Here is a 22224-nt window from a genome sequence, read left to right on the forward strand (position 1 = left end):
GGCGCAGAGGAGGGGCGGGGGCTTGCCCTCTTCCCCATTAGGGTGGGAAGCGCCAGTGGTAATAGGTTGGAGCCCACCCCGCTGGTGCAGGCCATTGAGGCTGAATGGAGCGTAGCCAGACCCCACAGAGAGGAGCAGGGCTCCAGAGACGGCAGATTAATCAGCTGTCATCTGCATTCATTAAAGTCCCCTGGCGTGTACACTGCAGCCTCAGACGCCAGGGCAATTAACTGCTCGCAAGAAAAAGTTCTGGGGAGAAGTTTGTCTCCGTTCCCTGGAGCATGGCCTGGGGATTGGCTTAGCCTCCTAGAATCCCAGACTCCTAGGGTGCAAGGTCTCTGAGACCCAGCCCCATGGGTAGGGACCAGAAGGAGGCGGGCTGAGCCCCAGAACCGGAAGCCTGGGGAGTCAGCCGCTGTGGAGTCCCCCAACTCCCTTTGGCCTTCTTCTCTGCCATCACTCCATCCCCTTTCCTCCCATCTCCTCACAACCCTGGGTACTGTCTCCTGGAACTGCTGGGCCCTCCTTAAGGTTGTGCAAAGACTCATTCCAACACACTCTGAGACCTATGATGATCCCTGCAAGGCTGGAAGCCAAGCCCCAAAACTGGCCCCCCCTCCAGCTCTCCACCTGCCAGGAGGAAAGGGGGGCACCCATCCGAGGCAGCCAGGGTCCTCTGCACACAAACCTCCCCACTGGCCTGTGGACTCAGCTGAGTGGCCCTTAACAGACGACCCCCCAGTAAAGGTGCAGCATGGTGACCCAGGCACTGCTGGCCTTCCCAGAGAGGGCGGTAGAGCCCCCTCCCCCGACCCCTGCCCCAGACAACTGTGTGGCCCTGGACCCCAGCAGGACCTGGTAGGTCACTTTCACTGTTCCCTTGGCCTAGAGAAATGAGCCTGGCTTGACACGGGCCGCAGGGGCCCCAAGGCCCATCAAACAGGCCCTGGCGTGGCTGAGGAGCGTGAGGGCAGGCTGGCAGCCTGTCAGGGATGGCAGCTTTGCTTGGGCATCTCTGAGGACAGAAAACTAAGGAAGTCACTCAGCTGCAGGCCTCCTGCTGGCACCAGGGCCCTAGAGCACGTCTTGACTCACAAGCCCTGCCGCCTTGCACACCCTCCTCTTGTCTATAGGCCACAAAGAAGAGCAGTGCTCTCTTTCCTCCTCCTTCCCTGGAGGTCCCTGAACACCTGGGGAATAAACGCTCCCCATCCTCAAACAGAGTTGGGAGTGAGAAGTGTGATCGGAGAAGGGAGCACCACTGGGTGTGTCAAACACCCTCCAGAGCAGCCATCAAACAGTGCACCCAGGTGTGGTCACCAGGTCCCCCACCAGCGAGAGGGGCCGCCTTGCCCAACTCCAAAAACTCAAAGGCTCAGAGCAGCAAGCAATGCCAAGAGTTACAGATCCAGGCTGCTTTTTGCAGCCCCAAGTGAGGGCACAGGAAAGAGGATGTGCACACCAGGCCTGTGTCTCTCGGTCCCAGCTGAGCCCCAACCCCTCCAGCCTACCCACCTCCTCTGACTGCCCAGGGGCCCAACCAGCCCTGAGAGTTGAGGCCACCTCCAGACCTAAAGGTCAGCCAGGTCCTGCCCCGGGGAAGGGTGATCCCTAGAGGGCTCCAGAGCCTGGAAGAGACTGGAAAGGGGACACCGTCAGGGAGAAGAACTCAAATGTTCCATCATTGCTGCCACCACAGGTCTGCTGAGGAGTCCTCTGCCGTCCAGAGACCCCAGGGCCCTGGGAGCAGGACCCCAAGGCAGAGCCTCTCAGACATTAACGTCTAGGCATCACCTCAGGCCCTTGTTAAAAGGAAGATTCAGATTCACCATGGCTGGGCGGAGCCCGAGATTCTGCATTTCTAATATGTTTTCTTGCTCAAAATTCCTGATCCCAAGCTTTCTTCCAGAAAGTCCCTCTCTCCTAACGTCCTTCCTTCTTTCCTTCCCCCTTTTCTTCCTTTTCACAAGGCAGCCCTGGTTCTAGGCCCTTTGGTGGGGAAGGAGAGAGGAGGCCCAAATGTATGGATTATGTCTTGTCTTCCCCTGGAGCCGAGTATGGAAACCTAAAATAGACCAGAGGAGGGAGCCAAAGCAGAGAAGAGAGCCTGGGAGACTGCCTCCCACCCTGCGCCCAGCTGCCCCCCGCGGGGCTCCCACTCCTGGCTCCAGGCCCCATGCCCACCCCGCCCCCTACAGCCTTTATGGCCTGGGTTCTCTAGGTCTACCAGCATCTCATAGACCGAACACAGGGAGTGCAGAGCAGCCGAGAGACCGTTCGCCATTTCCTGGTGGGCAGTGGAGAACAGGACGGAACAGGGTGGGGGCTGAGGGGCACCTCTTAGGCAAAGAGAGAGGAGATGGAAGGACAATAGCGCAGGAGCCAGGCACTCTGAGAAGCCTCCACAGCAGTCAGTGAATGTGGTCCCTACTCCATAGAACCCGGGATAGCCCCGATGCAGCTCTCACAGCCACCCCTGGGAGAAGTCCAGATGCCAGTGCCCCCTCACCATTCACCAACCCTGGGGCGCCACTCCCCAGGCCAGGTGGGTGGTGAGGGGCTGCTGGGCACCCCCTGTCCAGCTGGAGTCAGGAAGCAAAGTCTGGTCAGTTTGCCTCCTCCCCAGGTCCTGCTGTCCTCCCGTCCTGGGGTTGCAGCCACCAAGCCGGAAAGACTGGATGCTGGAGGTGAGAGGCAGGGAGCAGTAAGAGCCAGGCCTGAGGAGAAGGCACTGCAGCTCCCTCCCCTCTGGCTGGGTTGAAGTTTCCTGAGCCCTGTGTGTGGGGGGATTAACTGTACCCATTTCCTGATTGTGCTGCTGCTGCTCGAAGAGGGGAGCAGGCCAACCTGTAGCCTCCTACCACGGAGCTGAGAGTGAGGCAGGGGCAGGGAGCCCCCCGCTGCCGTCACCTGCCTCTTTCGCCACAGCCCCCTTCCTTCCTACCTCCCCTTGGCGCTCAGACTCTCAGAGGGCGACAGAGAATAGCTCAGTTCTTACTCACAGACCTCAGTCCTAATCAGTCATCTCTTTGTCCTGGGCTCCTGCCAGGGGCCTGGAGATTCCCACACCAGCTTTTCCTAATCCCACAGTCCACACTTTAGCCTCACCACCAGCCCCCTCCCCAAATGTCCCCTCACCCTGGTTCTCCCTCCAAGTTCAGCCCCTGACGTGGCCACCGGTGAAAGGCTGCCCAGAAGAGCCAGTGTGTCTAGGCACGTGTATGGGAGTGTGTGTCTGTGTGTGAGCATGTGAGTGTGTACGAGTGTCTACGTGAGAGTGCATATGAGTGTCTGAATGTGTATATATGTGATTGTGTGAGTGTCTGTGTAGTGTATATGAGTGCATGTTATGTGAGCATGTATATAAGTGTCTGTGTGTGACAGTGTGCATGCGTGTGAGTATACATGTGTGTGAAAACATTATGGGTATGTGTGCACAAGTGTGTACCTGTGGGGCTGTGTGTATGTGTGTGAACATGTGTAAGTGTGCATGTGAGTAAGTGTGTTGTGTGTGTATGTGTGTGAACATGTGTGAGTGTGAGTGGGTATGACACATTGCTCTCCCCTTCTCTGGATCTCACTCCAGGGCCCTCTCAGACCCAGCATGAGAGTGACCTGCAGGTCTTTTAGGCTCCTTCCCATCCTGGGCCGGCAGGGCCCAGCCCCTCCCAGCCCCTCCCAGCCCCTCCCAGCCCCAGCCTCTCCTATCTCTCGCACTGCCTGCTGCTCTGGCCCTTCCCACCAGCTTTGGAAAAGTCTTGCCGCTGTTTTGCTTCCCTTGCTCCCATCACCAAGCAGTTCCTGGCCAAGTTTCCACCTGATGGCAGTGCCAGCAGCATCCTGCTTCCTCCCTCACCCCTGATCCTCTGCCTGACCCCTGTGGCTGCACCCCCATCCAAGCCCCCTTCCTTGGACAGCTCTCTCTCCTGACCCTCCTCTGTGTCGGACTGCGTTACTCTATCTGTGAGTGTGTGTGTGTCTCCATGTGATGGGGGAAGAGAGAGGAGCAAGGAGCGAAAGAAGGAAGGAGGCCAGGCTCAGATGGTGTCATTAAGAGATATTAATGCCTCTCATCAAGGCATATTAATAAACATTATGTGCCACGCGCTCTGCGCACCCCGGGTGAGTGCAGACCCAGCAGGACAGGCCCCACATCCACAGCTGAGTCACCTCCAAGCCCACGGCAAAGCCATTAGCCTCGCGAGGTTGACCCTGCCAGGAGATTTCCTGGGCCTGTCACAGCAAAAGATGGCTCGCAGGATAGGTTCTGAGGGAGGGCAGACAGAGGCAGTGTCCCCATCCCCACCCTGGCCCCAGCTCACCCTCCACTCCCTAGGCAGCCGCTTCCTCCGTTGAGCCCAGGGAAGGAGAACCATAATGACCCATACATTTGGACAGCACCGCAGGACTTTAGAATATTCCATTTCCTAATTGCACCTTCAAAACAACTCTGTGAGGAAAGCAGGGCAGGTGTCACTATCATTGCCACCTTATAGGTACGGAAACTGAGACGCTGAGAAATTGTCTTGCTCAAAGTCAAGTAGCTAATTGGTAATGACATAGGACTGAAGCCCAGGTTGCCCTTTCAAACGGCTGTGTTAACAGCTCAGTCACTAATCGCGTGGGGCCGCTTTTAACTGGATGGCACGATTTCCCAGAAATCAGACCATGAAACACAGCTCCTCCAGCAGGGCAGTGGGCCTCTGCCCTCCCGGGCGGGGTCTCCTGGTCACTGTGCCTTAGCAGGAAATGTCCTGGAAGGCGGGGACCAGAGTAAGCTAACTTCTCTAAAGAATGCTTGCCTGGCGGCCTGCCCACCGCACCAGAGGCACCCTGCAAGAGGTGGTTCCCCTTTCTTTATGCAGTGACCACTACTACATAAATATTCAGTTATTGGCTCCTACAGAGGTTTGAGCAGGTGGAAGGCTGAACGGCCCGTTCTTTCTATTTGTTGTTCAGCATCGCAGTCTGGTGCTGTAGCAGGGTGCAAAATTGGTTATTCACTGTTGCAACCACAATGGTGTTAAAATTACACAAGATATTCTCTGTGTGTGTGTTTAAGGCAAGAACTAGTGCTTTAATGAGATCACTATCCAAAATAGTTAAGAGAAAAGGAGTTTGGGAGCTAAAAATATAAGATTCAAGAGATCAGGGAAAATGTGCTTATGAAGAATACCCAATTCCCTACACGATTCCAGATAAACGAGGCATTCCGCACCCTGTTGCTGATGATGAAAGCTTCAGCTTTCGTTCCGTGTATCTAGAAATGGCAGTCTTTAGTCTGAACTGACATCGGTGCGTAATAACTATGTTTAGCTATCAACTCACGATGCTCACTCTCAACCTATCTTAATATTTCTTGTCCGTTCCCAGGTGGAACACGTTTAATGAGACCATACATTGTGTCCTTTATTTCTCCCCTGGCCCAACCCTAGCCTGGAGCTGTGTCCAGAGAAGCGGTGACATGTTGCAGGCAAGGACAGATAAGGGCTGAGCTCCTCATCTCCTGAGGTTCACACCAGCCCCCGAGCTTCAGGGACTGAAAGTAACCTGAGCAAGTTTCCCCAAGCGAGAGGTCAGATGGGTGTCCCGCTAATGCAGACCCCCACAGGGGACCAGAGGCTCGAAGCTGGCACTTGTATGACAAGAAGCTTTGGGACCCAAATGCAAAGAAGGGACCATGGTGTTCTCAGGACAGTTATCTCTACGCGGAATGATCCACGGGATTCCTTTTCTAATTTTTTTTCTGTGTTTTAAAATTTTTCTACAGTGAACATATACTACTTTAATGACCTGAAACAAACACTTCCAGTTCATAAAAGCGAGGTGTTTGGGTTTCAGGGGTCCCAGACTCACCTGCTCTGAGTGAGGCCATGATGATGGGGTTCAGCTCCATCCAGCTCTGACTTGCCACATGGGCAGTGTCCCAAAGCCTGGCTCCACCCGGATCCTTTCTTGACCAGAGGTCCTCCAACCCCCTCTGATGATCCTCCTGGGACACAGTTGCTGAGCATTTGGAAAACAGAAAAAATCTTGCCAGGGGTCTGTGGACCCAAAGTTTAGGCTGCTGCTATCTTTGATACTCAGAAATCAGAAGCATTGCCTGCCTTGAAGTCAAGCCCCAGTCTACATTTCCAGCCTCATCTTGAGGTTCTTCCAGACACAGATGCTCGTTTCATATCTTATTCACACATTTATACATTGCTTATTCAGTTACACCAACTTAAGCTGCCCTTCCCCTCCCCTATCTTGTCCACTGGAAAACTGAAAAACTCCTACACATCCTTCAAGGCCCAGATAGAGTATGGCCTTCTTTCAGCAGCTTTCCCTGCTCACTGCCCCCAAGCAGTTACTACTTCCTTCCTCTATGCTCCTTCAGCATTTCCGATAGACTTAAACTATTCAGGCCTATAATAGAGTTATTCCCTCATTAATTTCTCTGCCCCACTAGACCAAGTGTTACTCGATACCATAAAATGTGTCTTATTCATATTTCTATCACCAACAAAGGGCTTCTCATTCATTGATTCATTTATCTAGCCATCTCCCCAGCCATCATTCCTTGGGGCAATCTCGATGCTAGATACCATCACATACACACAGGTATGAGACAATGTGACTTACTTGGGAACCACATGGCCAAGAACAAAGGGCTGGGACAGCCTATACTTTTGAAGCCACAGACAACCTTGACCTTGGGAAATCTTGCCTCTTAACCCAGTGTCATGGAGAGTGGTGAAGCCCTGGGAGAAGCCACTCCCATTTGGGTAACAACTTATTCCAAGAAGCAGATCACTCCCCCTCAGCCACGTCCCATCCCACCCCATTCCGGCATCTGGAAACCCAAGGAAGTAACTGACTCCAGATCTGAATGCGAACTAGGAATCGAAATCCAAGGATCCTGCTGTCCGTCAGTGCAAGACACAAGAATGTGCTGGCAAATCCTAACGACGATATTCACTGTGAAGCCTCCACTGCCCATGAAGATGCCAGGAAGAGGCCTATCAGGTCTTGATGTTAACACTTCTTGAGGGAAACTTGTGCACAAAATAATTGGCCATCCTACACCCTGGAGTCTAGAAGCACTCAGCTCCCAGGAGGGCTCAGGTCTGTGCCTCCTTCTTACCACTTCCCACGGACTCCGTTCCACCTACCTCAGTGGCCGGTCCTTCTTTCTCCAGCTCCAGGGCAAAAGGCAGGCTATTGGATGAATTGATGGCAGCCCTTCCTTTGGAGCAGGCACCAGTCTCCAGGGCTGGGTCCTCCCAAGGCTGGCGTGAGGTGGCCTGGCAGCTGCAGCCCCTAGAGATCTCAGAGCCCAGAGCTGTCGATGCCTTCCACTTACTCACCCCTTGTTAAGTGCAGAATACACAGATTGCTGGGTAGCACTTTCCAGTCTTGTGCCTTTTCCTGGATCCTTTGCCACTTGGCAGCTTGCAGGCAGCTGTGCAAAACAGCAAGGAGCTTTCTCATTTGGTGCCAGTGTCAGAGAGCCCAGAACTCTGCTTCTATATTCCTTTTTCTTCCTTTTCCCCCAAGTGCTCTGTTTGGCTCATTTCTCCCTCCACCTCCCCTTATCTCCACGACACCTTTCTGTACCTCACTTTTCAAGTCCAGGACTCTTCTAATGACCCCACACACACACAGAGAGATCAAAAAGTGAAACTTCTCACTCTGCCTGGGGCTTGCAGCAAAGCAGAAGTGATTGAATCCACCTGTCCAGACAGAAGAGGGGGGGACAGAGAGTAAATCATCTCCCGCGCTCAAGGAAATGTGCAGCTGACCCTCTGCTCCGGGGGCCAGCAAGCCCAAGTCCTGGGGCCTTCATAGACACCCCAGGTGTGCCTGGGGGTAGTTGAAGAGGAACAAGGAAAGTGGACCAGCCCCACTGCTGGGACCAGCGCCGAGCCAGGCCCCTTCCCCACCCACCTCACAGACCTTGCAACCCAAATCTGGCCACTAGGCCTCAAAGAGCCCTTGCCTAAGGAGTTCCCCAGGCTGGGGGAGGGGTGTTTCTGGACCTACGATTCTCAGGAAATGTGGCTCTCTGGAGAGAGGTGACTTTCATCTAGTTGGCTCATCTGTTTGTTGTTCTCCAAGGGTTTAATGTATCAGGGACCAATTCTGTCAGGGGACTCTGGGGCCTGGCCCGGGAATGCAGAAGGATCCAGGTCCAGACAGTAGCCACGTGGTCCGTCAGAAGAGAGTGGGACAGAGAGTCAGGAGTCCAGGCTGCTAGCCCTGGCATTGAGGCCAACTATCTCTGACAGCTTAGACAAAGCCTGTACTCATTTCTCCATTCATTGCACAAGTGTCTATTGGACCCTTACTGTCTTAGCTCAGGTTCCTCCAGAAGCAGAGCCTGAGACAAGGATTCTAGTGCAAGGAGTTTATTTTCAAGGGGGTACAAGGGAGCACCAGTAAGGGAGTGGCTAAGACAGGAAAAGGAAAGCACCCAATCAAAGTTCACGAGCAAACAAGTTCCACTGTGGTACCTGGAGTGAGAACTACCCCACTCCCTCATCCCCCAAGAGCCGAGGAGTGGAGGATTTATGCACCACTTCCCCTTGGCCGTTGATTTAGAGCTGTTGCCAGGGGACGTTAAAACCCCAATAGGCCTGCCCGACTGCACAGGTGCTAAAGCAGGCTCTGGAGGCCAGCAGCCGCCCTGGGCCAGGAGAAGTAGGTTGAAGTGGAGCTGGCGAGCACCCAAGTGACAAGGGCCAGGGGAGCGGCCAGGACACTGACAACACCTACTACCCAACCATGTGCAAAGCGTCTTCAGCGCTACACAGGAGGGCAGGATGCAGGCCCAGCCATTGAGAAGCTGGACTTCTCTACTTTTCTTTCCAGTCAGGTGGGGAGATGGATCTCTGCCCTTCCCATGCAAGGGCTGCAGTGAGATCTATCAGCCCGACGTGCCCTGAAGGATAAATGCTAAAAGCTCGTTACAAATGTAAGGTAATAGTGGGTAGGGGCAGCCTCCCAGCTTCCAGCACTGCGCTTTTTACTTGACCTGAGACAAGGCAGCCAGAACAGTCTGGTAAGACAGTCTGCATCACCCTGGTCCAAGAGTGGGGTTGCTAGCACTCTTGGTCAAGCCCCAACTTTTCTTAAGCGTCTCACACACCAGTTCCAAACTAGCTTGACAGAGAAGCAGTGGGTTCTGAAGTAGGGGAGAGCTGGAAAGGAAGTCTCATGTTCTACAAACTCAGAAATTCCTCCAGAGTATCCAGAGAGTCAAGCATCTTTTCTGCAATTAGAATGATTTGTGCCAATTCCTCCGCCAGGCAGTCATGCACACACCCTACATGCACACACAGGGATGCACTCATGTACACACGTGCACACGCACACACACACATTGGGAGCCAACTTCTAAGAAAAGGGGAAACCACTCTTATATCCTGAGCATTTAAGGGTCCTAATGAGCAACTTTCCACCCCTACTCCCCTCCCCTTGCTAGGAGGATGCTGGGCATCAGACCCCATTTCCAGAGGATGCTGATAAGGAAAAGAATTGCCTTCCCAAGGCCCTCTGGTCCCTGACACTTAGGAGGGCCCAGGACGTCCTCCCAAGCACCCACCCAAACTCCTCAAGTGCTCCGTCCAGATATCCTGAGAAGCCATCCTGGGCTCTCACTGTCCTCGAGGATTAGAAACTAGACTATTTCCACACTGTTCGTAATGTCTGTAATTGTTTCCTTTTTTTAATCTTAGCATTTAGACAAGTTCCTTTTGAAAATGTCAACCTGTCTTAACTATAGGAAGGGAAAGGAAGTTTTGTCTGTGCCCCAGGCCTATCTCAACAAGAAGCAGCATACCTGGGGACCGGGGAGGTGGGAGAGGCCAGGAGAGGGGGCTCGAGGTGAGGAAGCCAGGTGAGGGGGAGGCTCTCAGAGCCCCTTCCCTCCTGCAGGCTCTCCTTCCAAAGCCCTGCTCTGCTCAGACTTGACAGACTTGACAGACTTGACAGGTGCGGGTCCTCCAATGCTGTGCTCATCGCTCACGCTGAGGGCACTTGCCTCAGCCCAGTCTCCCTGGGAAGTGCCCAGAACAGTACATTTCCCCATCTCCCCTCTGGAAGCATCCCCAGATCTCATCCATCCCCAGAGATTTCCAGCTTTCTAAGGTGACCTCAGGGTAAATGTGATAGTCCGATCCATGGAGACGCGTCAGGCGAGCCCACGTTTTCATATGGGGGTGATGGGGAGGGGTGGGTAACCATTTCCACCACAGCCCCAGCCCTCCAGGTAATATCTGTGTACTTTAATAATGGCTTTCCATGCCTCCTGGAAGAGTGATGGGTTGTCATGACATCATGGGAAAAGCCCAGGAGAGCCGCAGTCAGAGGCAGAGACCTGGAGCTAGCAGGCCTCAGGAGTCCAAGGGTAAAGGCCCCTTCCTCCTGCAACATTCTGGATTCTCCCACTCACTGCTCGGGTGGCTCTGAGCTAGTAGTTTGACCTCTTTGGGGCCTCAACTTTCTCACCCTTTGAATTTGGTTTCCTAAGGCCTCTCCCAGGTGTTGATTCTATGGTAGGAAGTTTAGGCCCCCAAGGTGACGGCCAAAGGGAGCTCAGCCAATCCTCAGCCCAATGCAAATGAGTACCAGCCACGCTGATCACACCCTCTGCGGGGCCCGGGGCCCCACTGCCACCTGGTGCTTCCTCAGAGCCTTCCTTCCCTGCTCTTCCTTCCAGCAAGGACCAGCGCCTGTCCATATGACAAGCTCCAGAGAGACCTTAAAGACTCTGAAGGCCATCAGTGCCCCTGCTCACTCACACCCCCTGCCCCCAGCTGCCTCAGCTGAGCTCAGGGGCAGTGGCCAGGAAGGAGGCAGGAAGGGCCGCTGGCTTTATTCAGTGACTCCAAGAGTTTGCTATGTCTTTGCCAAGCTGGCCCCAGTTGATGAGAAGAGACTCCCCAGTGTGAAAGGGAGGGGAAGGAGGGCCTTCCCGCCCTGATGACAGCTACAGATCAGACTTTCCACAGCGCTCTGCACAAACTCCCTGACCTTACGGGCCCCAGCCCGCACCCCGCCCCCCGCCCCCCCCCCCCCCCCCCGCCCCCCACTTCCCTGCCTGTTTATCACTCTGGGTGGGACCCGAACCTGTGGGGAATTGAAAAGAAACAGCCAACTTAGGTTGCTATTGTTTTGTTTAAACAAACCACTGGCTGGGCTGACTTGGAAGGAATGAGGGGGAGGCTGGGCGCGCACAGAGCAGGCTGGGCTGGGCTGGGCTGGGCTTCCCTGGGCTCAGCCCCTAATCTCTCGTTCTTGCTAGGGTGGCCAGCGAGCTATTTTGGGAGAGTGGCCACTAGGCCTCAGGCTCTCATCTTCTCTCCTGGGAGAGACGGGCTTCAAGGGGAGGGACCTCTGCTCCCAGTCCCCGTTCCCCTATCCTGGCACCCAAGCATCTCAGCCCCTGGCCACACCTGGGCTTCCTGCCAGCCCTGGATAGGCGAGGCCTGACACTAGCGGGGTCGGGGGTGGGGGGAAGACTGTGCTGAGAGAGGCAAGGAGGAGCCGTGGTAAGCTCTGCTTGTCTCAGGGATTGAACTTGAGGGCTGCCTGGATGCTCCTCAGCAGATAGGAACGGGGTGAGGGAGGGTGGAAAGATGTCAAAAGACAGAGACCTCACCTGTGAGGGGTGAGGAAAACAGAGCAGGAAGGGGTCTCAAGGTGGAGGGGTCCATCCCTCTGCTGCTTCCCGCCCCCTCTCCCAACCAAAGGTAACCTGGACGACAGGGACGGGACCTGCAGGAGAGGGACGTTCTGGCAAAGGAGGCCCACAGTGAGAACAGTCGGTGGGCAAGCTGCAGCCTAAAGGGGAGATCCGGGGCGCTTCTGGAATGGGGGTGGGGCTTTCGTCTTATAAAAAGTAAACCACGCTAGGGTTGGTCACGCAGCTAACCCTGAGATTCTCCACAGAGAACTGAGATGAAATCTCGTGCTCCCCACAATGCCCCCACCCTCCCCACGATCTCGCCCCTCTGCCCACCGCCACCCTGAGCTCCTCTGCGGGGACACACAAGGACTGTACTAGGAAGGGCTTGGTGGAGAGGCAGCCCGGGCACAGTTAGGTGTTGGCATAATCCGTGAAGAGCCACGCTAATCACCATCATTAAGGCTATAAAACCCCACACCTAGGGGCCGCAGGGCTCCCTGGCATGGCCCGGGGCCCCGAGCTGTGGCACCGACCCAGGGGCCCGGCTCCAGTCCCTTTCATCTGAGCATCTCCCCATCCTGCACAAACAATAATTAGCACCCACCCCCAGGATCGCCTCATTATCCCACAGACACTGAGCAGAGGGGGAAAGGGAGGGGAAAGGAAGAGGAGGAGGGAAACCGAGGCTGTCCCAGTGGCCAAAGACTGCTGCTTGTTGTGTGCTGAGTCCGATCAAGGCTAGGGGACAAGCTGGCTCAGAATCAGGCCTTCCAGCCTCCTCCTGCCCTTCCTTGCCCTTCTGGTTGCTCGGATAGCCATTGGCTAATATTCGGAAGGCCTCAAAGAAAGCCTGAGAGGATGGGCTGGCTTAGCAAGCTTCTGAGGATTGTTAGCCCCCGCCTTATGTCTGACCAGACCCCGCAGGCTGAGTTGTGTCCTGTGCCCAGTCGGGGGTGTGGATGGTGAGAGTGGGGCAGCCCATTGGGAAGCGTCCTCTCCCTCTCCAGAGGTCAGGGGCTCCATCCCTCAGCACCAGGCCACCCTCAGCAATGTCTGTGTCTGTCCTCTCTCCCGGGATCCCCTGAGGCACAGCCTGTTCTGGCAACATCTCCCATACATCTTCCTCCTCTTCCATTCTGCTCCCTCAAAGAGAGAAAGAACTCAGCAGAACCCACTCAGACTGAAGTGTGACAGTGTGGCCTCTGCTGCCTCAAGAGTAAACCACACCCATGCCTGTCTCTTATTTCAGGGCATTGACCTAAAGAAAGGGAAGATTCAAGGCCAGGAGCTAACGGGTGAGTAAGCCCCTCCCCCAGCCAGGGCAAGGACGATGATTCCAAGAACCATAACAACACAACTTGATGTGGATGCTTCCTTCACAGTGTGCAAAGCACTGATCCAAGTGTTTACTTGCACACTCTGATTGAATCTTCACAACTGCCTTTCAAGTTGCTGCCATTGATACCTCCACTTTAAAGAGCATGAAACTGGGGCCGGCCCTGTGGCAGAGTGGTTAAGTTCGCACACTCTGCTTCGGCAGGCCAGGGTTTCGCTGGCTCGAATCCTGGACGCAAACATGGCATCACTCATCAAGCCATGCTGAGGTGGTGTCCCACATGCCACAGCTAGAAGGACCCACAACTAAAATATACAACTATGTATCCGGGGGGCTTTGGGAGAAAAAAATGAAAAATAAAGTCTTTTAAATAAATAAATAAAGAGCATGAAACTGAGGCACAGCCCCACCTGCCCCATGTCACACGAGTAAGGGATGGAACCAGCATTAAAATGCATGGATCTGACGGATTCATTTTCCCGGCAGGGATTGGGGGGCGAGGAGGTCACTTCCTTCCCTCTGCCTTCCTCTCTCCGTTCCCCTGTCCCCAGTCCCACAATGTGGGTGCATGTGGCTGCATAGAGCTCCCTTTTCTCTGATACCCTCCTCTTCCCACCCCCACCCTCACCACCAGCTCCCCTCAGCCTCTTCCTCTCAGATCCCAGCTGCAAGAACACGCCCTCCACGCAACATGAAGGGAATGGTCAGGTGGGGAGCTGGCCTCTGGCACAGGGCTGAGCAAAAAGACCAACTAGGCCTCGCGGTTTCATGAAGCAACGCAGGCTCAGGCACCAGATAGGCCTGGATTCAAATCCCAGCTCCACCACTTACTGTGGGCCTGACTCAGCCTCTCAGATGCTCAGCTTCCTCATACATGAAATGGCAACAACACCCACCTTCCTCAAGTCTTGTAAGGATTAAGGAGATGTCACAAGGGGAAGCACTCAGTCAGGCCTGGCCCTGAGAAGTGGCTCGACGTGTGTGCACCCCTTCCCTGCCTCCTCATGCCTCTCGTCTCTACTCTTGGAGGGAGGACTCTTCAGGAAAGCGTCCTAGTGAAAGGGATTCAGTCTCCATTCCCCACTGAGGTTAAGTTCCCAGTGGCACAGAATGAGTGAGTCCCAAATTCAGCCTTGTCCACACAGAATCACGGCCACCAGTCTTTGGCAGCATGGAATATGCCCACCCTCAAGTGCACCTGACAACACATCACCCACTAGCCTTGCCGAAAACTGGCCCAGCCACACTTGCCCTCCATACACAGGGCATGAAGAGATGCTCTGGAACCCACCTATGCTCGAAAGTCTTTCTCGGCATTGGCAAAACACTTTGTGAAAAAACACTGACTTGCCTGCATTTACACACACACCAACAAAGACCCTCCAAAACAGCCTCAGCGCACGTGCACACTGGCTCTTCCAACACCTACACCTGCCCCAGTGTAGACCCCAGGTCATATAAATTCACACGTCTCCTGGCACACTCTGCACTGTTCTCTGAGTGTGCACACGTACACACACACACATCTGATCTGCAATCCAAAAACTCAAGGAGAGATGAATAGTCAGGAATTCCCCTGGCTGTGGGTGCACTGGAGGCCCCAGTGGCTGGAAGTACACCATGAGGAACATTTCCAACGGCTCCACATAGCAAGTGGCTCTCGTCTAATGATCAGAAGAGGGAGATGGCCATAAAGGACCAATACTCCCTCCCACCAGCATCCTCACTGCAAACACCCTGTCCCCACCCACCCCCAGAAGATTCTTGGCTCCTTGGAAAGGGACATGAAGAGAGCAAAGGGAAGGGGGAAGAGGTATAACACTCTTGGAAGGAGGCCCAGCTGGAAGGGCCCAGTCCAACCCACAAAGCCCCAGGGCCCTGCATAGACTCGGGAGAAGGATGAGAGAGGTCCTCACCCCACGTTTCCCCCAGAAAAGATCTGTGTCCTGCACCAAGAGTGAAAGGGAGGGAGGTGGGCCTTCTCCTCCGGAAGAGGCTGAGTGGGCTCCCGGCGCCCCGAGCGCCCAGATCCTACAGCTTCCATGATCAAACCTTTGAACCGAGTCCCACCCACCCCCATAACCACTTCCAGATCCTCCAGATCCAGCCAAGAAATTGGCTTCTTTGGGGATTGAGTTCATAAGGAAATGCTGAAAAAGTAAATAAAAATCTGCTGCCAAACATACTCACAGAGGAAGATGAGTTTCTCTTGAGGCAGGAAATCCATGAGGATAGACTAAAGCAAAAAGAGGGCAACACCAATCCCCACTGGCACAGAAAGGCCGGGAGACCCGCCAGCACCCGAGACCTTCAACCACACCGCACCTCCTCCTCCCTCTACCACCCAAAGTAATGTGCTTCTTAAATGAAGCTACTGAAGATGAGATCCTGCCAAAGATCAATCCTAAGGCTTTGCAATGGGTGAGCTCCCAGCTGGGACCACAAAAGGCACAAATGATTCTCTTTTCCTCCTGCCCAGAGCAGCCGGGAGCTCCCGGGGACTATGGAACGTAGAGCCCACCTCTCTCCTTTTTCTACCCATAGCCTATCAGCCTCCCTCCCCACCAGCACAAAGTGGCTTCCATCGCTACCAGTTCTTCATCTATCTTCAGGAAGAAAAGACCATCTCTCTCCTTCCCAAAGAAAACAAAACTCGAGGTAAGGCCTTCCCATCCTTCCCCCAGAGTGAATTCTGGGGTGGAAACGGATGCTTCCTGCATTAATGGGGAAGTCGGGACCTTGACCCCTACCCATAAGTCTTGGAGGCTGGGGTCAAAGGGTGGTGTTTCTTTGGAGTAAACTGGAATGAGTGTCCTAAAGGAGATGCTGGCATCAGATGTAGTCTCCCCCAAGAAGTAAATCCCATGGACCAAGATGGTGGCTTTAGTTGGCAGGGGGTTGGGTCCCAAAGGGAGTAACTGGAGCCAGAGAGGGAAGCATCTCCCCCAGCTGCTTTGAATGGCATGTGCAGACAGCTACCCTACAGCACTTCTGCAGGTAATTGTACCCTGTAATTGAGTCTGATCTGGGCAAGAGGGCCCTGGAATGCCACCCTGCCGGTCTGTCTTCATTGGTCGTTAATTGCTGTCTGCCCAGTGCCATCTCAGTGGTGGGGCAAAGACTTCCCCAGCCATGCCCCCTCCACTAGCTTCTCTGAGGAGCCCTCCTGGCACTCTGGGGAGGACCCACTCCCCATGGCTTCCTAATGGTTAACCCAGCCTGCTTGGCCTCAGTCCTCCTTCCATCAGAGATGGGGAGTGGGAAGAGCCGTGGACACCTGGCCACTGCAATACCATAGGTGACTCACCTGACACTGTGTGAACCACGCCTCTCTCTGAGCTCTCTCTCTCTTAGATTTCTCTTCAGGAAAATGGGAAATTAAGTAATCCCTGTGCCCTCTATCACCTGCCCCATTTTAGGGAAGGGAAGGTACTATGGAACACACAAATGCCAACTGGAGAGTACAAAGAGCACATTCCCCAGGCTGGCTGGAGGGTGAGTGGGTGGGTGAGTGTCATCAACCATTTCCTCTCACCCAGTGGCCCTGATCAACCTCCCCCCACTGGGAAGCCAGCGAAGGTATTGTTAAAAGCCTGCTGCCCGAGGCCCCAGAGGAGAGGAGCATGGAGCCCAGAAAGAAACCAGTTGAGTGATAGAGCCTCTCAGATGGGCTGAGCAGGGGCCACCAATCACAGAAGGCTCTGGGCCACCCTGGAAGTGGAGTTGGTGCAACCTTTCCACTGGTGAACCCTCCCCAGATGCCCTCAGCACCTTGCCAATCCGTAAATCTGTTTAAACAGCTTTGCCAAAGACACACTTTGAAGTCTGGATACAAAGAGAGAAGGAAAAGAAAAATATATCTTGCCCAGGCCAAGATCAATTTCTCCAGTTCCTTCGGTCCCTGTCTCACCTAAGACATCATGCAGCCCCTTCCACCAGTCCAGGCACTGCCATTTCTCGGGGCTGGGAAATAGCACCTCGGCCTCCCACATTCCCCACACGTGGAGTCTCATAAAGTAAGACAGTGCTTCCAAGTCCCACCTCAGACGTCAGGTCACAATGCCCGTGCCCTGGGTGGGATAATGCTCAGACAGTCCCTTGAAGGAGGCTCCCACAGGATCAAGTGCTTTCTGAGGGCGGGATGGAGGGGGAAGGAGAGAGCATTAGGTGACACCAGGAGGAGCAGTGAAAGGGGCAAGGGGGGAAGGGAGATGTGTGCCCAAAGACATTTCCCACCCCTGCCACGGTTGGGGCCCTGAGGCGTGATCCCAACTCGTCCTCCAGAAAACACGGTGGCCTGTGTGTCCTTCCTGTGATATTGGCAGCAGGCAAGGAAGCCGGAACCCTATCAGGCCCAAAACCCATTATTAGTCCTGTTGGATCTTTGCCCAGGTCACAGTGTGTTGTGCACCTCCCCACCACTCACCTTCATCGACGGGAACACGTAGGGGCTGGACTTGCATCCAGGCAGAGTCCCTTTGGCTTCCATGCTGTTCTGTTTGCCTCCAGAAATGGGGCTGGGAAAATGATCTTCGCAGAAGAAAGCTCTGGCCAGGGTGCCGGTCCCACCACGTGACGCCTTCCCCATGCCTGGCTCTGCGCTAGGGGCTTTGGAGAGGCCCTGATCCATGGCCCAGGGAATGTTCCCTGCCCTCAAGGGGCTTACACGCTACTTTGGAAACACTTAAACAACAATGCAGAGCAGCTTATGATTAAGCTCTTAATTGCATATTTCTGGCCGTAACGACAACTGGAGATCATGCGGACTTAGGGAGAGTCTCGTCCCTTCTTTGGATCCCCTTCCCTCCAGGACAACACACCCTCTTCAGCCAGGAAGTGTGCAAAGTATTTTACCACAGGGTGAGGAAATCTGGATATGCTGTCTCTAGCCAGTGATTTGACTTTTGGGCAAGTCAACTAACCTCTCTGAGCCTCAGTTTCTTCGTGTAGAAAATGAGGGGTTGGAGCTGGACCATCTACAAATCTACCCAGCCTTGAGGCTACGTGAAGGAGGTGGGGCATGGGCTGGGCCCTGGAGAAGGAGGAGGTTTGAATCCCGGAGTAAAGGAGAGGGAGCTCTGGGGTGGGGAAAACACAGATGCAAAGATTTAAAAATAGTGAGAAGGAGCACCCCTTGTGAGGGGGCAGTGAGGCTGAAGAGGGAGGAAAGAGGAAGGTTGAGGAGGTTCCGGAAGGTCCGGCAGGGGTGTGACTTTAGTGGGTACCACGGAGAGCCGTTAGATAGTGCCACGGGAGAAGTAACGCACAAAAGCCACTCTTTAGAGATGACTAAGCTGAAGTGGTGGGCAGAACTGGCCAGAGCAAGAGGACAGGAGGCCACCAGAGGCAAGGAAGTGTGTGGCGTGGGTGAACCCAGGGGCGACTGCAAAAGCAGAAGCGGCCCTTGCACAGCGTCGGAATTCCAAAGGCCCAGCGCTCTCTGAAGCAACTGCACAGTGCTTGGGAGCCTCATGGAGCCCCGGGCGGAGCCAGCCCTCAGAAGGCCAGGGCATGGAGCCTTGCCTGTGAATACAGGCCCTGGGTTTACTTTGGTCCACTTTTCTTTCCATGGGAAGATATTGTGGAAGGAGGGCAGAGTCCTGGAGTATGTGGTGTAGCCAGCCACTTTTGTCCCTTGGATGAACAGGGAGGAGCAGCTACCAGAGACTGAAGGGGAAAGGTCAGTATGCAGGAACCAGGTAGAGGGGCATCCAAACAGGACAGTTAACTTGACCTAGTCTTTTGGGGTCGCTTCTCTCCCTGGGACTTGGGTGCAAATGACAGGGTCAGGACGAGAAGTGAGCATGAGATTATTCTAGTTGAGCTTGTATGACAGTTGGGGGGAGCGGGGATTTGCTCAGAGCCAGGGGCTGACACCCTCTCCAGGGTTCCTCTTTGTTCTGTGACCCCAGGACAACATACATGGAGTTGGCCAATGGAAGATCTTGACATCCAAACTCTCTATGCCTCTTCCTCACAGCAGCCTTGGATGTGGCATCTAGACTTCTACATTCTAGAGGAGCCAAGTTAATGCATTGAGGGGGACACGTCTGAAGAGGTCCCACACATGCAGTGTTCATTCACGCCTCACACGGCACACCCTTCTGTACCACGGGCTGCCAGAATGCCCACCAACTCCTGCTTTTTAATTCAGATCAACCTGCCCACCACTCTCACCCAACAGCTGGTTTGCCTCTGCCTGCCAATCTGGGCACACTGTTTCCCCCTTCCCCATCCCTGGAGCACTAGGCCTGCCTTCAGGGTGCCAGCCCTGCTTACTGCCTCCATGATGCTTTTCAAAATCATGCCACAAGGCTGTCTTCTCCCAGGCCACCCGCCCTGCCTCTCCTGCTTGTGTCTCTCTCTTCACACTCTCACATCACACTCTGTTGTGCTTCCTTAGTCACCGGCTTTTATCTCTTTTTTATTGGTCACTTTTCACCAGCATGGGCCCTACTTCCACCGTGAGACTATAACCTCCTGGAGGGAAGAGCTCGCCTCTGTCCTGCGTTTCCTTTTTCCCACCTGTCCCTGTGCTCATCTAACTGTAGACTTCCAACCACTGTGTGTGTCTGTGTGTGGGACACACCCACATATCCACATTCACATGCCATTCACACACACGCATACACAGACACGGATCTGCACATTCTCACAGCCCCACATTCACAAACACACCTCATCGTCAACTTCCTTTAACACCTGAAATGGCAGCCATGTCTGTGAGTACCATGCCCACAAATGACAATTTTGGCATCCACATACTCTCTGTCCCACTGGTGGGCAGGCAGGGCCACTTATACCTCTTAAATGCCACTTATACACCCAGCCAATCCACCAGCCTGCCCTGCCCCTCCTAGCCTCCCCCTGGCCCAGTGGCCTGACCATGTGGGGTGGGGAAGATGGCAGCCATTGCTCCCCCTAGGCCAATGAAGAAACTGAAGCCTGGAACAGTGAGTGGCTTGGTTGCTCAGGTGTCGGCAGTTAACAGCAAATTAACTTTCTTCTGGCTTCTGGGGCAAGGCTCTTTGCATGTATCACTAACCCCCACCCAGACCACCAGGCTTCTGGGCCCCGGTGTGGAGACAGAGAGGAAGCAAGTCCCTCCTGCTGCCCTGGGCATCCTTGGCCAGCAGCAGCCGCCACCCAAGGCAATGCACCCCCACCCCCTTCCCTGGAGAAAGCTTGGCTGAGCCTTGTGAGGAGACTAAAGCTCCCTGGATGCTATGGTCTACACCATGCTACACCTCAGCCACCTGGCCCAGAGATGTCACAAGCTGGCCTCCTGGCCTCACATTTGGGGAAATCCCCTCTCTGCCCCACGGGATGATGTGGCAAGCTTGCTCCAGAAACCTCTCCCAGGCTGAGAGCCCAGGATGGTGCCGCAGAGTCAGGGGAGCTAACGGGCCACACCAGGCTCAGGTCACCGCCTCACTGCTTCTTGCAAAATGGGGTGGGATCCTTGGGTTCTGGACCAAGCAGCCATAACCTACTCCCCAGAACCAGAGGCACCTGAATTCAGCAGCTCCTGTCTGAGCCACCCACCCACAGGGGTCAGAGAGGAGGGACAGGCAAAGACTTGCTACACAGTGGGATTTGAGTCTTGTTTGTAGCATCTAAAGGCCTTCGGGGCACTGTGGGTGAATGAGACAAGGGGCATTGTGGGGAAATTTTGGAAAGCACAGGCCAGGGGCATGAAGGCAGCAGAGCTCCAAGCAGCGTCAACAGTAGGAGGCATTGATGTGGTGAGGCTGAGGCTGGGAGGAAATCCAGCAGCCCTGGTGACAGAGGGGAAAGCACAATGTAGGCAAAGGTGGAGGGCAGGGGCCCTGCCTGTAGACCAGCCCCAAACACACACACAGACAGACACACACACACAGCCTGCTGCAAAACAGCCCCTACCCCCACCCTCCCCATGACCTCCCATGGTGGTTCACCTGGCCAGGCCCCAGAACCCCCAGGGCCCAGCCCCTGAGTCACTGTGTGGGCTTGTGTCAGGCAGCCCTTTTCTGCCTCCAAAGGGCCCCACCCACCTGGCAGAGCAGGTAGGACTGGGGGCCTGGCAGCGGCCCAGATGGGGCCATCTTGGGCAACTCTCAGACAGGCACCCTGGCTAGGAACTGCTTGCAATCTCCACAGACCCCAGGCCACCGTCTTCATGAAGCATGCCGCAGTCAAGCCAACATCAACCACCCAAAGTAATATTGAGTAGATCCTTGGGAAACTGCAGATAATGCTCAAATTTCACACTTTTGGTGTCCAGCCAGCTGTCTCCATCACCAAACACTGGAATTGATAACTGGGAGCTTAAATGGACAGCTTCAAGTCTCCCCTCCCTACTCCCACCTCCAGCCACAGGACAGAGGGAGGAGGCCTGGGAGATGCACCTGCTGGATAATGAGGAATTGCACTTCCACTCTCCAGTTCTCCAGGGTTCTCCTCCCCCTTCCCTCCTCGGGAGCTCCCCCTGGCTCCCCTGCTCTCCTGACCTCGCCAAAGTCAAAGTGGTCCCCTGTGCCACAAGCCCCTCAAGCCAGCAGGAGCAGCCACTCAGCAGATATTCTCCAGGAGTAATTGGATGTGATGGAACGAGGGCTTTTCAGCTCCTGAGTGGAAGTCTCTGGATGTCATTTAATGGCACAAAAAATAAAAGGCTCAGACCTCCCGCCTACCACCGCCAGGACATCATTAATCTCAGCAGAGAGGCATCAGCGCTTCTATTACTGTACCAGCCCCGCGAAGAGCCAGACAAATTACAGACCGGAGCCCCACGCGCAGTGGGGCGGTTATTAAGCTGGCGTTCAACTTTTGTTTTTTCTTCAGGGCCACTGTCTCCTGACAAGAAGCAGTGGTGTCCCTTCCTAGGGGGAGGTTAGGGGAAGGCCAGAGGAGAGGGTGGCTGCCTTGGTGAGACGCAGTTCACCCACCTGGGGGACAGGCACCCCGGGGCCCAGCAGGGGCTCACAAGGCAGCTCAGGGCAGGCTGCCCCAAGGCTCAGAGCCCTGCCCTCTGTTCTCCAGCCCACCTGGACGGGGGCCTCCCTCCCCGTGTGGGCTTCCAACCCCCACTTCCCAGGCTGAGAGGGAAACACTTGAGGGCCCACTGAGGACCAAATGACAAGTCATGTAGGAAATGTCCGTTGGCCAGAGCAAGGACATGCGAGGAACACTGGGCAACTCTCAGACAGGCACCCTGGCTAGGAACTGCTTGCAATCT

General features: G+C 54.8%; 2 protein-coding genes across 6 annotated transcripts in view; one reads left to right on the top strand and one right to left on the bottom strand.

Annotated features, from left to right (window-relative positions):
• Positions 1-17933, bottom strand: part of LOC124237673 (uncharacterized) — a 41774-nt gene extending 23841 nt beyond the window's left edge. For 2 of the 4 annotated variants that reach the window (XM_046657627.1, XM_046657625.1), the window contains exons 1-4: positions 15198-15422; positions 7600-7715; positions 7350-7444; positions 5857-6006 (exon numbers count right to left, since the gene is read on the bottom strand). In XM_046657627.1, coding sequence (XP_046513583.1) covers positions 5857-6006; positions 7350-7444; positions 7600-7715; positions 15198-15234 — 398 coding nt within the window. In that variant the 5' untranslated portion in view covers positions 15235-15422. Of the gene's footprint in view, positions 1-5856; positions 6007-7154; positions 7445-7599; positions 7716-15197; positions 15423-16314; positions 16387-17433 lie in introns of those variants that run through there. The other 2 variants (XR_006888063.1, XM_046657626.1) reach the window with 2 other exon arrangements.
• PEBP4 (phosphatidylethanolamine binding protein 4) overlaps positions 1-22224 on the top strand; it is a 184978-nt gene that overhangs the window by 158892 nt on the left and 3862 nt on the right. The window contains exons 5-6 of one of the 2 annotated variants that reach the window (XM_046657628.1): positions 12921-12966; positions 15552-15665. In XM_046657628.1, coding sequence (XP_046513584.1) covers positions 12921-12966; positions 15552-15665 — 160 coding nt within the window. The remainder of the gene's footprint in view (positions 1-12920; positions 12967-15551; positions 15666-22224) is intronic. The other variant, XM_046657630.1, reaches the window with a different exon arrangement.

This window comes from Equus quagga, chromosome 3 (genome assembly GCF_021613505.1).
Source record: "Equus quagga isolate Etosha38 chromosome 3, UCLA_HA_Equagga_1.0, whole genome shotgun sequence".
Taxonomy (NCBI): Eukaryota; Metazoa; Chordata; class Mammalia; order Perissodactyla; family Equidae; genus Equus; species Equus quagga.